The following is a 15,787-nucleotide window of genomic DNA, read 5'->3' on the forward strand; positions in this document are numbered from 1 at the left end:
TTAATGGCTGTCTTATCGAAAAGAGCAAACAATATTCTGGTAAAGGAATAATATAAATAAAAAACATTTATTTTAGTCGTATTTTTAATAAAAACTTAATTAAAAAATAAATTTTATTTTGGTTTTTGATACTTTGCTTGTATCCAAACTCTGTACATTTTTAAGAGTTTTCCTCGATTAACTTGTAGTCTTCTATCTGCACGGTTTTCCACTTCTTGAAATCCATTGCCTTCAAACATCTGTTTAATTTCACCTACAAAAGTTATCAAATTATAAATTGAAAGAACAAATAAACATTATGGGATGAAAGTTTTTTGATTAAAAAACTTATCTTCTGGTGTAATTGGTATATTTATAAAAATACTTAAATAATGAAAATATCCAAAAGGTTTACAATTTTCACCAGAACGTTTTCAGTCTTACCAGACCTTTATTAGTGGAAACCTGAAAGTAGTATTCCCACAGTAATAAAAGAGTTCTAAAGCTATTTTCTTGTGGCATGTTAATACAATGTACTAATTTTAGCCAGAATTTTACTTTAGAATAAGTTTGTTTTGAAGTTTCGACAATAATTAACATATTTTAAAGAAAAATTGTGGCTTATTCTCTTTAAAAATAGTAAATTGTATTAGATGCCATAAGAAAATAGCTTCAGAAGTACATTTTAAATGTTCTAAAAGTTAAAATTGAAGCGACATAAGATCGATGATTTAAGATTTAACTGAAAGAGAACATACTGCGACCTTACTTGAAAAGGTGACAACGTGTGGGTATAACAAAAGATACCAGGCAACTGAATTGGAGGACCAGGAAGTGAAATTAGCTGTAGAATGACAAGACAATCAAAAATGAAACGCCCACTATGGGGTATGGTTGGTACCAAATTAATGTACATTATTGTTTTAATTTAAAATAACGTTATTACAGTGATATTTTGTTTGTATTAAAATTCGAAATTGATTTTTTTATGTTGTGTAGGATTATGAGTATTGAAAGAAACCGCAGGTGAGTTAGAAAATTCAATATTCAGATAAAAGTGTGTGTGGGGATGATGACGTCATAATATCTGATAAATTAAATCTATATTTACAAGTAATAGCAAATTCATCTTAATATATATATACACAAACTTCTACCCTTATTAGATATAAAAGAAAACAGAATATACCAATTATACCAGCACTCCATTGTAAGTTTTGTAAACTATGGTATACAGCCAACTACTTGGAATTTTCCCTTTACAGGTACTCCAGATACGGTAAAAATGCAATCTAGCGGATATTATGACTTAAATACGAACTCCTTTAATATATTTCAAATAAATAAAAGAACGGAATATTTCAAATGATCCAGATAGAGGACAAACACATCAGATCATCATTGTCTAGAAGTTTCGTAAATCTCCCACGAAAGGTATAATAATGTTCTCTCTGTAACGTTCTTGATTAATAGGGGCTTTAAGATCTACTCATTAACGCATTATATATTATTATTTGTAAAAACTTGACGACCATAACCTTTACATTGACACAATACACTACCCGTATCACAAAATTTCTCAACAATCGTAAACATATTTTTATTGGGATTGATTTGATAATCTATTGTCGATATTTTTGTAAAGTTCAAACCTGCGTTATTTTCCAGATATTAGAGCAATGTTAATATGTTAGTTAATGATTAGGAGAATAAAGCTATTTCGCGTTCTTAATAATACACTATCATGCTGATTTAACTAATTAGCAGCCTTCTATTATTGCCCAGAAGCGCAAAAATGTGTCTAATCCTCCATTAGGAGCTACGGCACTGCTCAATTATGTTTCTTTTTCAATTTTCTAATTCAATTCCACCTTAACTTTTCGCACAACCTTTGTATACGTAATGTCATTTTAAATATGTGATGGATTCGACTGTTACTTGATGGAAGTTCATTTTATCAAGTAATCAAACACTGAAAACTTTTGTTTTCAACACTTCTACAAATTTTATTATAATTTACTATCATCATCATCATCATAAGTGGCTCGACAATCCGTTGTGGATCTTGGCCTCTTCATGGCAACTTTCCTCCATCTTCTAACCCTTAGAATCTGTAGGTCTTTTTCCACATCATCGATCCATCTCATTCGTGGTCGTCCTCTGCTTTTTGTGCCCTCTGGTTTTGAAAATGTTAATCTCTTCGTGTATTCGTGATCTAACATCCTAGCAATGTGTCCAGCCCATGTAAGTCTCTGCACTTTAACGATTCAATTTTAATTCATTTATTTACTGTGTAATTAGGTGTATAATTTAGGTGTATAAACCAAAAAGTTTTTTCGGTAGAAGAATTGTGGTCCATAAGCCTCATTACCCATTGTTGAATTTTTAAATACTAATTAATTTATTTTTCTTGAACTATCGCCTATTTGTATGTGATCTCGTGACCACTTGTCTGTATTTATCTTATTTTGTTGACTAATTGTTATATATTATATAGGTAAGCATGTTAATTTTAATACGAGGATAGATTGATATTAAACTAGCCTTTGATAGATGGCGCTACTTGATACCGAATTGGTTTCGGTGTTGACATTTGCCATTCGTGACATGACGTCTGTCAAAATTTTAAATTTTAAAAACAATTAGTTTGGTTTTTACAGCCGTCAAAAGCAAGCAAATTTTGTGTTTTCGGAGAAATGGAAAAAGTCGAGTATCGTTCGGTGATTAAGTTCCTCCACAAAAAGGGTAAAACGAATGTGCAAATCAAAGCCGACCTGGACGAAGTTTATGGTGAGGTTGCACCTTCGTTAACAACAGTAAAATTTTGGAAAGCTGAATTTGTTCGTGGTCGTACGAGTGTTTTTGATGATGAGCGTCCCGGGAGGCCAAATGAAGTCACCACGCCGGAAATAATCAACAAAGTCGATGACATGATTATGGCAGATCGTCGAATTAGGCTCCGCGAGTTAATAGAGGTCCTAAACATTTCCTACGAACGCTTACACATCATTCATCATCATTTGGACATGAAAAAGCTATCCGCGCAATGGGTGCCGCGTTTGCTGACAATCGATCAAATGCAAAGAACAGTCGAAACAGTGGCGCAAACGCGGCGAAGAGTCGCCGAAGAAGACAAAGAGTGCACATTCGGCCGGTGTGCACTGTGTGAAGTGATGGCGACTGTTTTCTGGGATGCGAAGGGCATCATCCACAACGACTACTTGGAAAAAGGAAAAACAATCAATGGTGGGTACTATGCAGCATTATTGGATCGATTCGATGCCGAATTGCGTCGAAAACGCCCCGGTTTGGAAAGCAAAAAAGTGCTCTTTCACCAAGACAATGCACCAGCTCACCGATCGGCCGTCGACATGGCAAAATTACACGAATTGGGCTATGAATTGGTTGTATCACCCACCGTATTCCCCAGATCTTGTCGCCAGCAATTTTTTCCTGTTTCCAAACCTAAAAAAATGGCTCGGAGGACGCCGTTTCGCAACAAATGATGAAGTCGTCGCTGAAACTTCGGCCTATTTTTAAGAGCTCGAGCAAAAGTACTATTTGGATGGGATAAAAGAATTGAAACATCGTCTTACTAAGTGTATCGAGGGGACTATGTTGAGAAACAAATCGATTTAATTCCAAAAAAACCTATCAAAGGCTAGTTTTATATCAATCCACCCTCGTAGTTTGGTTTATGTAACACTTCCGACAATAAGCAACAAGGCCCTCGTATTGTCATTGTGTTACGACCGGTTTATTATCTCCTAAAATTATTTTTTGGCCGTTACATTTTTACTGCGGCTCTACAATTATTAAATCATCAATGGCATGTTATATAAACCACTATATAAAAATAATACTGCTACTATATATGATTTGGCTATAGAATCAATATTATAATTTGATTATTCTGTCTGTCTTTCCGTAATCAAAACCCCAGCGCTACCTATCCACAAAAATTACTACTAAAATAAATATTTTTTATTTAATAAAGAAATAACGTTTATAAAGAAATAAGGCTTTGAAAAATTTATAAAATAATATGTATTATCTTTAAATGATTTAGAGCGTGACTCTTACATACTACATAACGACAACGTTTCGTTGTACCTTATCGTAAAGGTATCATAATAATAATCGATTAAAAAAATTGATTTGTTAATTGAGGTACTTTTTTCTTTATTTTCTTATTTCTTTTTTTTTCAATAATTAGACTTTCCTTGGTATTTTTTATCATAATTATGTGTTCACATGCACTTTATTTTAATTTATATTGATAACCTAATATGTTTGATTACAAAAAACTGTAGGAAAAAACCTACCTACTAAAAGAATGGCTGACCAACGGACAAATTTTTGCAATAAAATTGTTAGTGTTTCTATATAAAATTAAATAAATATTAAATATTTGAAATAATGAAAAAATTGATGATCATTTGGAAATAGGGATTTAATTGTTTTGACCGTAAAATAAAAATGAGTGTTTTATGCATATATTATTCAGATATCATCAGGAGTGGCAAACACGAGACTATAGCTTATTTGTAGTGTACCGTTTTACTTCTAACATATTGTTAACATAAGTCTATTATAGAGCGTAAGTAAATATACTTTATTATTAAAGAATTACTCTTCTTAAGAAGTAAGTTAAATGTATACACAATCAATATACATTTATATAATTGCTTATTCTGACTATCTGTTCATAATGAAAACCTCAGCGCCGGTATTACATAATATCTCCGTTGTTATTGGTCCGATTGCAGTGTGTGATGCGTTAAATGAAAGAAGATGGGATAAGGATTATATTGAGATAGCAAAAACAAACAAGGCGACTACCAAAAGGGGAATACACCTGATCTTCGTTATTAATAAACGTATAGCGACATACGAGATATTACATGACACTATATTATAATCATCATATAGTCATCACATGACATATAATTTGCTTATTCTGCCTGTATGCATGTCCGTAACTAAAACCCCAGCGTCGACATTACATCATATATCCGTTGGTATCGGTCCGATTGGAGCGCGTGATGCGTTATATGAAAGGGGAGGGGACAAGGTTATACTAAGATAAAGAAAAAATGAACATATATCAGTTGGTATTGATCGGATTGGAGCGTGTGATACGTTAAGTGAATGGGGATGAGATAAGGATAATATTAAGATAAAAAAAACAAACAAGGCGACTACCAAAAGGGCACTAAAACTTATAGTGAAAGTATAGTGACACTGAAAGCATAGTGACATACGAGATATCACATGACAGAATGGATGATAATAGACACATTATAGGGTAAATTTGCTGTATTGACCTGAAGAAGGCCTCTGACTGAGTACAAAATAAATCACCGATTGAATCCTAACATGCGATATAGCAAATGAAAGGCAAGAATATAAAAAATACATTAAGATATAAAAAACAAACAAGGCGACTAGCGACTACTAAAAGGGCACTACACAGCATCGTCATTATGAATGTATAGCCACATACGAGATATCGGAGAACGCTATGGATAAAATTGATTTTATTTAAGACAAATTTTGATTTATTGACTTAAAGAAGGCCTCTGGCTGCGTACAAAATAAACAACTGATCGAGTCCTCACATGCGACATGGTAAATGAAAGGAGAGGAAATAAAGAATATATTCTTCTTCTTCTTATGCCGTCCCATTAACGGAGGTTGGCGACCATATTTTTAAAAGCTTCTCTGTCTTTTGCAACGTGGAATAATTCGTCTACAGTTATGTTTGTCCAGTCTCGAATATTTCGCAGCCATGACGTCCTCTTTCTACCTATTCCCTTTTTGCCATCGACTCTACCCTGCATGATGACCTGCAGAAGACTATATTTATCATTTCTCAGTATGTGTCCAAGGTATGCAGTCTTGCGTACTTTTATTCTTCTCAACAATTTTTTGTCTCGACCCATCCTTCTCAGCACTTCCTCATTGGTGACCCTGACAGTTCATGGAATTCTCAACATTCTTCGGTATATCCAAAGTTCAAAGGCTTCAAGCTTCTTAACTATTAGCGCTTTTAATGTCCATTAAAATGTCAAGAATATATTAAGATAGAAAAAATCATTATCATTAGACGAAAGTCTGTTTGTTACTAAGTGGCGAACACGATCCTATAGCATAGTATTTGTAGTGTACCGTTTTGTGCGCCTTAAAACGTTTTATTTTGAATGTTTCATATTCATTCATAATATCAAAATAAATCTGCATAGAATATTTTTGGTGTGACAAAACAAAAGCATTTTAGTAGAATCCATAGAAAGCATACGTTCTAGAATCCCGATGCGTTAAAATCGGGCCACATTCTAGTATTAAATAATATACTACAATGCTTACCTTGTGTGAAAAAATACACTCTAGTACCATCACCCCTGGCATAAAAGTTATCTCCTAAGCTTCTCCCGGGTTTAAATCTTAATTGTGCCATATCATATCTACCATAATCTCTAAAGAGTACTAAGCCCCCAGGTTTTAGGTATTTATAAATATTTTTTATAACTTGCTCAAATCTAAAAAGGCAAAAAAATAAAAAACACATTTTTGTAAACAGGCAATTGAATCACGTCCAAAATATATGGTAAAATAATTAAATCTACTCTAATCTACTTAACGCTGTTGTGGAAGATCTTTTATTCTAATAATTCCATTTTATTTTCGTTATTCCTCTTACAGTGCTGTATCTTCTTGGAACATTATTGCCTATTATATTGGCTGCCATTACAATGTTAAGTGCTACCCGGAAAAGAGATTCAGTTGTTTGTACATACCTACTGCCTTAACAAGCTATGATTTTTTTCCGGACGTCTTCTTGGGAATACTTTTCCGTACATCACTAGGTAGAAACAAGCTATACTTTTCCGGGTGTCTCATTGCATGCCAAAAATGCACTACGTTAATTTTCTTCTGTTAACAGCACGGAAACACCTCAATATCCAGATTTATGTTGTACCCACAATCATTTTCTCGTATTTAGAGAAAGATGTCCTTGCTTGTGAAATGCTACAACGAATTTCAGAAGATGGGTCGCAATCCCTGCGTGCCGCCACCGATAATTTAATCCCTAAACACTGAAGGTAGTTAATAGGGACATCATGGATTTTTATTCCCATTGGGTTGTCCGGTAGTGACCTAGTGACTGTTGTTGACCTAGTGACAGTGAAGGTTTTTGACCCCATTCTTGTATCTTGTATTAACTGCTGCCGAAACTTCATGGCCAAAACCAATGGAGCATTTTAACCCACTATAAGTTAGCAATAATTCGTGTATTTTTTCAGTTAATATTTACAGCTTTCGGTACAACTTTCCCTCCTTCCTAATCCATTTCTACCATGAATTACCAATAGAAATACTTTCAGTCTTTGAATCATTACCCTGACAAGTTATATGATCCCGATATTCTTTAGTACGCAATTTCTTTGGCAGAGGAATAAAGTGGACTCTAGTTTTAGTAGACAGAGAAGATTCAATTGTTTGGATTTGTGCCATTATTATATATTGCCTTGAAGAGGCTGCTATGCCGCTCATTTGAGGAAGTTTAATAACTTCTGCCGATATTTCATATGAAGTCATGGATTTTGTTAGTTTTTATATAATTTTCTAACCTCTCTGTTGTTATTGGTGGTCATTAGCACTCTTCTGTTATGACTTGTTGTTATGTTGGTTGGTTATCATGAAAGAGTTCTTCTATGCATTATTTCCATCTTTTGAGTTAGTTTTAGCTGAGTATCAAATATCAAATTTACATTTCATTTGCAATGTTACATCTTGTGAAATGACAAGTCAAATGTACATGTAATTCTCATTACAATCAATTCGGGTTTAACCCCACATAAAATGTATTTGATCTAAATTGTAATTTCAAATGTAATATCTTGAGGATTATGATTCAAGAACTTGAATCTAAATAATGTTTAGAAAGAAAAATCGATCCTTTAGTTTTGTGCGGTCCTTCTATCCATACGGGATTAGTGCATCCAAAAGTTAACGAGGGAAAAATTCTGAATTTTAAGTTATTACTTCCGATTCCAAAAAAAAAGAAAAAAATTATTAAAATTAAAAAAAACCTTATTGTGTAGCTCCATGTCGAGCGAGCTACTTGTCTTGAACCATAAACTTTTTGTTTGAATAAATCCATTCGAACATTTAAAAGTACTGAAAAATATTTTTAATTTAGTAATAAAAATGTTAACTCTACTTTTGATAATAACTTGCCAGCGTTGCGAGACGTGTAAATGTATAAATGAGTGTTTCATGTGCATAAGACATATCTAGTTTAAAAAACTCCTCCCAAACACAAGGCAAAAACCATAGCAAATTAAGACAAAGACAAAACAACATTTCTGTTTCAGAAGCCCTCAAAAATCTAAATGTCTCTGTCTAAATGGTGCATGATTCAATTATTTACACATGTTTCCAGAACCTTGGATAAGACAGATAAAAGTGAAATGGGTTGTTAATTACTAGACATTGAAGATTCACCTCCTTTATATACTGGAACAACTTTTGCCATATTATTATCACAATATCAGGTACAATTTAGTTACATAAGATTTCAATCTCACCAAGTTTGTTTCTCATATGTGAATATAAAACTCTTCTAAACTATCAAATAAACAAGCTTGAATATTCTGATATTTTATATTATTATTTTATATATATTCTGAATATTCTGGTATTTTGAAATTCACTTAATATGTTTTATAAGTGTGCCCTGTTTATTGAGTCATATGCCTGTTTAAAGTCGACAAAAATATTATAGACATCTATGTCATGTTCCCTGGCGTTACTTAAGACCCACTTAACTGTGAATAGTTGGTCTTTGGTTGATCTTCCTTGCCTAAATCCTGCCTGGTATTCTCTGAGGATCTTCTCTGGGTTGCGAGACAGGTAAATGTCTAAATGACAACAGTGTTTATTGTTTCATGTGCATAAGACATATATATCTAGTTTAAAAAACACCCCACGAGCACCAGACCCCCACCTAAAAAAAAACAGAGCAAATTAAGGAGACGAAGGAACATCTCTGTTTCAGAAGCCCTCAAAAATCTGTCTAATTTATATAGAGCTTTGTGATTTGTCCCGCTGTTAGCATAAATAAGGAATTATGAGTTTGTAGTACCCATAAAAAATTCCTTTTGTGTAAGTTTTCACATAGTTTTTTTGGTACCTTTAGACAACCAGGGTTGCCACATGCTCACATCTCGACATTCAGGATCTGCTTGATAGTGACTTCAATAGTGCGTAGAGACTTTCCAAAGACTTGTAGTAACTAGTAAGTATTGTTGAAGAACTGTGTTTTTGTTTATGTTCTAGTTTGTTTGATGTTATTTGTATTTCTTTATCATGTAATAAATTTTTCATACCTTTGGATAGCTCTTTGAATATATTGTAGATACTAATTTTATCTACAATTTTGTTAATACTAATACTATCACTCACTTGTTCCCAGTATTTGTAGTTTTTTTGGAATGCAATAGTCCACTGCTTGTTCTAATTGCTGTTGATCTTAGTAAATTTTTGTTTTATTAAAACCTTTGTTGATATTATCATATTTCATTTTTTATTTTTTTTTTCATGTTTTGTTTGATAAACTTCTAAGAATAAAGATTTCTGTTTTTAAAGTATAAAAAATTAAATTAAAAATATTGATAGAGAATATTTTAAACATTTAATAAACAGTAAAATCAACTTACTTCTCAGGATTGATAGCAGAGAGAACAAATATCAGCACTATCACATCCATGCTATTTTCATCAAAAGGTACTTTCCATATGAGCTCAGTGGCATCTAATTCAAATGCAGTACATCTTTCTGTATCATATTCTGGAGATTCTTTCAAAATTTCTATAGCTTTTGATGAAAAATCTGACCCATACACCTAAGTAGTAAACAACAGTTATTAATCAAATATGACAGGATCTGAGTAACTAGAAATATATTTTGCTCCTCTATGCAACTCAAGACTAGAGTGTTCAACTGTACACAGAAAATTTGGGTAATACCTGGTACTGGTGAAAATACTGAGTTCTGAAGTAGAATATTAATATTATTTATTCTCTTTAACTGGAATTAACCACAACCTTGGATTAAAATAAATTTATTTTGGCATTTCGATTTCCAGTTTTGAAATAGTATTCAAAATACACAATCTTTGATTACACACAATAACAGTCCAGAATCTTCAACAAATCCGTTACTAGTTCCAGCATGTAAAACAATGAAGCATTTACCAGTATTTTCTTGGCCTTTTCTAATGCTCTTTATATTCTCATCTTACCATGTACATATATGCCCTTTCAAAAATATCCAAGTTTCGCACAAAAAATCCAACTAAAGTGGGCTTAGACTTAAAATAATTTTTCATATAATGCTTCACAAAGTATAACTGTGTAAAAATAATACTTGGCTTTTCACAAAGGACTCTCCTACTATTTTCAAGCTTTTATGAAAATCCAGTATTTTCCAAGTCATTACAAACTCGTATTAGAAGTGTTGTATACTTGCTTATTTTTCAGTTCCACATTAAGCAATGAAATTTAAATGTGTTCTTTTACTTTCATATACTTTTACTTTACTCCTAATTGCTCCTTATACAGCATCCCTGATGTCTTGAGTTTTTATTTTCTGTACAGTATGTGATACTTTCAGTGTTGGAAAAACTTTATTTAAAGATTTCTTCTTATGTTCAATTGTTATGAATGATTCTTTTGCCCCCTTCCTGACAAGTAGGTCCACTTTTTCGTTCCCTTCAATACTAGTGAGCCAAGGCACTCGAGAGTAAACTTACTTTGTTACTTACTACCTAAAGATAAATGGTACATAGAAATTCTGTTGCAGACAGAAGATCTAAATATGTAGAGGATATGAATAAAAAACATACAGAGAATGTAGAAACAGAATGGAGAAATATAAAACAATGCATAAATGGAGGAGTTTCTGGACAAGAAATCACAAAGAACAAGAATGTATAAATAAGAAAGAATGTCATATGTTTAAAAAGACTGAAGAAAACCAATTAAGGAAACAATGTAAGAAAAAAATAAGAAAAATTAAATGAACCTGGTTAGACAATAAGATGAATAAAATAGAAAAAGAAAGCAAGAGCAGAAACACAAAAGCATTATGTAAGAAAATTAGTGAGAACAAAAACTTTAAACGAAAGATAAAAGGCATACCTACTAGGAATGAAAAAGTATCAGAAAATGACTAACGATTTATCTGGACTGATTATTTTAAAGAATTATTAACATAATAGGAGGACCAAAACCTAAATGAAAATGTGGAAAAAATATATTATGATGATAGAAAACCAGTTAGGAAAACCAACAAAAGATGAAGTTGAGTAAACTATAAATAGTACATGAAACAGTAAAAGTACATATGGCATAAATATAAAACTTATAAAATATGATTAATTAAGAAAAAAACTATACAATTTAATAAAAGTCATATGGGATGAAGAAAAAATGCTGGAAGAATGGTGCAAAGGACAAATTATCAGGAATCATAAAAAAGTGGTCTAACAAATATGTAATAATTTCGAGGACTGATATTATTAAACACAGTATATAAAGTCATATAAACCTTAATACAACAAAGGCTTTCCACAGGGATGATGAATATCTTACACTATAAGATATTCAGGTAACCTGAAAAAATAAGATTAGCACTATCTGGATACTGAACTGAACAAGGAGAGGTTTTCTATTACATTACTAGCCATTATAGCCAGCCCTGTAGCAAGTGTAGATTACTCCACTTAATGACATAGCAATAGTGGACTGTTACATGGTTTTTAAAGTATGGCTCAGAGTAAATGCCCCTCTGATACACACTTGCAATAAATGTGTTAATTCAAATTGCCAAGACTAAATATGGAAACACATAATATCAATATATGTCTAATAATATAACTAAATTCTTACTTTTAAGTTTTTATTTGTAGAGTACTGTAAAATTGGGAATATAGTATTCCCAACTCCACATCCAATTTCAAATATTTTTTTCTCCTCTGAACTATTATCATTCAATTCAGGAAATTCTGTAAATAACCAATGTCTGTCTTTGAAAAACCTATTTGAATGAATATCATAGAATGCATTCCAGTATTTATCAGCATCACTCTCATATTTGTGAATATCATCCTGAGTGAATTTTATAACGCTATTTACATTCACTTTATTTTGAGCTTCCTTTTCTTGATTTTCATCCCATTCAACATCATCCCTTAAAATAAAATTAGATTTTTTAGCACATAATATGTATTTCATATCACTGTAAAAATTTAAGTAATTTAACAGTGTTACACATTAAAAGTTTTATTCCAGAAACAAGATGATTAAATATCTGTAGTACTTTACTTTAAATGGTAATTGACCAATATACTTAATTTAAAATAAAAAACACTCCACATTCGGATTTACATACCACGCGTTGAAGCTAAAGATATCTGATTTATCAGTTAAATAGCGAGATCCATATTTCGGTTTCTTTCGGTATCTTGTAGAACAGAACCGAGAAAATGAAACAAATTTATATAGTAAACTAATTTTGTTCATACCATGCATTGTGCTCAAAAACATTTTCATCATCAGTTAAAAAGCGATTCCCAAATTGAGGCCTTTTTTCATCACCCATCGTTCATAGATGTTAGGAAAAATTTATATTTACAAGTTGCAACAACCTAATTACACATTATTAATTCTACAATTCTAGCCCCATTTCTCCCCACATTTTTGGAGGTTATAACCATATAACTCTGTTGCTGTTGTCTGTTATGAAATTGTCAATGCCATATATCATATATTTGATATATTTGAACTACAAAACAGTTTAAGGACCACGATACACAGACTAAGCGGTATGCCGATTGTCGTCGCTAAATTTGCTTCGGCCGCGCAGCTACGTCACGCGGGAACTTAAAATTTATTTGCTCCTTGTTTGTTCTTGTGAGTTTTGAAACATTAATTCGTACTTGGTGGCGTTTTAAAATATTAATAATTCAATATTATTTTAGTTGCAAATTGTTGTTTATTAGTACTTATCTAGTACTTTGTATTTTTAAGTTAGTAGTTTATTAAAACCGAGACTATAATGCCGGGCTGTGCTGTGGCTACTTGTAAAAATTCAAACAAAAATACAAAAGGTACAGATGTGAAATACTACAGATTTCCTGCAAATGAAGATTTACTAAAAGAGTGGATAAATGGCAATAAATGCTTGTCGGAGAGAAGATAAAATTAATTTGAAAAATGGTTAGTACAGTTAAAATAATAATATAATAAAATAAACGGAAAAATTTAATCTACAAAATTAGGTCCTTCTAACAAAACTTCTGTTAAATTTATAAACTTTAAGATAAAGGTGTTATTTATTTATAAACATATTTTTAAAGAGAATTATGTGTAGTTATGCTTTCATAACCCTTCTTTTTTCAAAATTTATATGGATATGTGAAGCATATGCACCTATATTTATGGGTTAAAAAAATCGATATTGTTTAAAATATTTATGTAGATTTACAATTATTATTTTATAAGGAATGCATGCAACGTCATGTCCTATCTTTATAAAATAGTTTAAAGTTTAATTTGGTAGTTTTTCATCCATTTGTTCTTTATTTTAGCACGAATTTGTTCAAAACATTTTGAGCCAAATAGCTTTCAGATATCTCTTAAACACAGATTGTTGCAGTATAACCCAAAAAACGCTCGCAATTTAAAATCTGATGCTGTACCTGTTTTACATCTACCAGGTACTTCTAAGAAAATTACTAATACTGAGAGAGAAAGTCGAAGAATAAAAAAAGAACAAAAAAGCATAGTTGGAGATTTATTAAAAATATCTGATATAGAGATGCAATGTTCAACTAGCAATAAAGAATATACGGAGGAAGTCCTGCAATGTCAAAGCAATGATGAAACTGAAAGTGAACGTAATACATTAAAAGTATCTGTTTTTATTTTAGAAACAATAAAGAAATACTCAACCTTCAAGAAAAAATCAAACAGTTGGAAGAAGAAAACAAACATATTCTTCAACGCCTAAATGAAGTAAGTGAAACATCTAAAAAGTATGAAAACATTTTAGCAACTGTTTTTACACCTGGACAAATAAAAATGTTATTGGATCCTGAAAAGAATAAAAAAGTTCGATGAGTATCTGAAGATATTGCTTCTGCTGTTTCTCTTCGTAGTGTCAGCCCAAAAGCCTACAGGTATTTAAGAGCTAATAATTTCCCTTTATCAGCATTATCTACCTTGAGGAAGTGGGTTTCTACTTTTGACCTTAGTACGGGAGTCCTAGTCAATGTCCTCTCTTTAATGAAAAGAAAATCTGCAGAACTTACCGAAGTTGATCGCATATGTCTCTTAACTTTTGACGAACTATATATAAGTAACAAAATTGACATCGACAAAAAAGAACAACAAGTTATAGGACCCCATAGAACCATTCAAACCAGTATGGTACGAGGGTTATTTTCCAACTGGAAACAACCAATCTACTACCAATTTGACCAGCCTATGAGTAAAGATATTTTAAATGAAATAATTTCAAAACTATATAAAGCAAATTTTATAGTAGTAGCAATTTGCAGTGATATGGGAGTTGGAAATGTAAGTTTATGGTCCAAATTAAACATAGGCCACAAAAAGAATTGCTCATTTGATCACCCTAGTGACAACTCTTTAAAAATATTTGTCTATGCTGATGTTCTCCATTTATTGAAGCTAGTCAGAAATCATCTTCTTGACCATGGACTTGTTATTGATAATTCTATAATTAATATTGATTATTTTCAACCTTTGTTGAATATATCTACTTCAGAACTAACGCTTACCCATAAACTAACTGAACTACATTTAAATGTAAAAGGATCAATGAGACAAAGAGTAAGACCAGCTGCTCAACTTTTATCAAATACAACAGCAAAAGCTATTAGATATTGCGGAGAAAACAGATTAATGCCAAAAAATTCTTACTTTGAAAAAGCAGCACACTTTGTCCAGTTATGCAATGACTGGTTTGATCTTTTTAATTCTAGAGTAAAACTTGAAGGAAACTGTCACAACAAGAAGTGCATTCGGCGTAGATACAGAAAAACAAACAAAATTGTTAACTGAAATGACCAACTTTATGTCAGCAGTTAGAGTGGGAAAGCATAAAGAATTAATACAATTTCAGAAAGGTTTAATCCTTAATAATAAGTCTATTTTAGAAATGTTTTCTTATTTAAAGGAAAAATATGAAATTGAATATGTTTTAACCTCCCATTTAAATCAAGACATTTTAGAGAATTTTTTGCGTATATAAGGGGAATGGGTGGTCCAAATGATCATCCATCACCAATGGATTTTAAGTACAGACTAAGGTGGTATATACTGGGGAAAAGCTGATATTTTCACAGAAAATCGCAATACGATTGAGACTGGTGAATCGTGTTTAGTAAATGTATTGGAAGAAACTAAACAAACCGAAGAGATTTGTTTACGCATCAAATGCTTTCAAAAATTCTACCAGAACAGTGGAGGAAAAAAATGAAGATGAAGAACTTATTTCTAACTCAAGTTATTTTGTGGACCCTGTATATTTACAAGAGGATGCAATAGCTTCAGATGAATTATTAAATCTTTTAGACAATTTTGAAGTTAAGGAGAGAGTAAATATGGAGGCATTAAGATATATAGCTGGATATGTAGCTTTTAAATTTAAAAGTAAATATCCAACTTTAGGTATAGCCACAAGTAATTTCAATATTTCCGAAGTTCCTAGATGG

The 15,787-nt window shown here is 31.8% G+C and overlaps 1 protein-coding gene across 2 annotated transcripts; it reads right to left on the minus strand.

Moving 5' to 3' along the window:
• Positions 1-56: 56 nt before the first annotated feature.
• On the minus strand, positions 57-12,864 carry Mettl2 (methyltransferase-like protein). Of its 2 annotated transcripts, none has more exons than XM_072526764.1 (5): positions 12,439-12,569; positions 11,937-12,237; positions 9,705-9,889; positions 6,349-6,521; positions 57-253 (listed from the first exon to the last, which is right to left on the minus strand). In XM_072526764.1, the coding sequence occupies exons 1-5, from the start codon at positions 12,567-12,569 to the stop codon at positions 114-116; spliced, it is 930 nt and encodes a 309-aa protein (XP_072382865.1). In that variant the 3' UTR covers positions 57-113. The 2 variants fall into 2 exon arrangements, with proteins under 2 accessions (XP_072382865.1, XP_072382866.1); XM_072526765.1 differs by lacking the exon at positions 12,439-12,569 and adding an exon at positions 12,572-12,864 and having other exon boundaries at positions 59-253.
• Between the last annotated feature and the right edge of the window lie 2,923 nt (positions 12,865-15,787).

This window comes from Diabrotica undecimpunctata, chromosome 3 (assembly GCF_040954645.1).
Source record: "Diabrotica undecimpunctata isolate CICGRU chromosome 3, icDiaUnde3, whole genome shotgun sequence".
In the NCBI taxonomy this organism is placed as follows: Eukaryota; Metazoa; Arthropoda; class Insecta; order Coleoptera; family Chrysomelidae; genus Diabrotica; species Diabrotica undecimpunctata.

Coding starts and splice junctions, on each gene's coding strand:
- Mettl2 (XM_072526764.1), bottom strand. CDS start 12,569: ATGAACAAAATTAGTTTACTATATAAATTTGTTTCATTTTCTCGGTTC. Junction 12,238..12,438: donor ATCTTTAGCTTCAACGCGTG/GTATGTAAATCC, acceptor TTTTATTTTAAG/GGATGATGTTGAATGGGATG. Junction 9,890..11,936: donor CTACAAATAAAAACTTAAAA/GTAAGAATTTAG, acceptor TTTACTACTTAG/GTGTATGGGTCAGATTTTTC.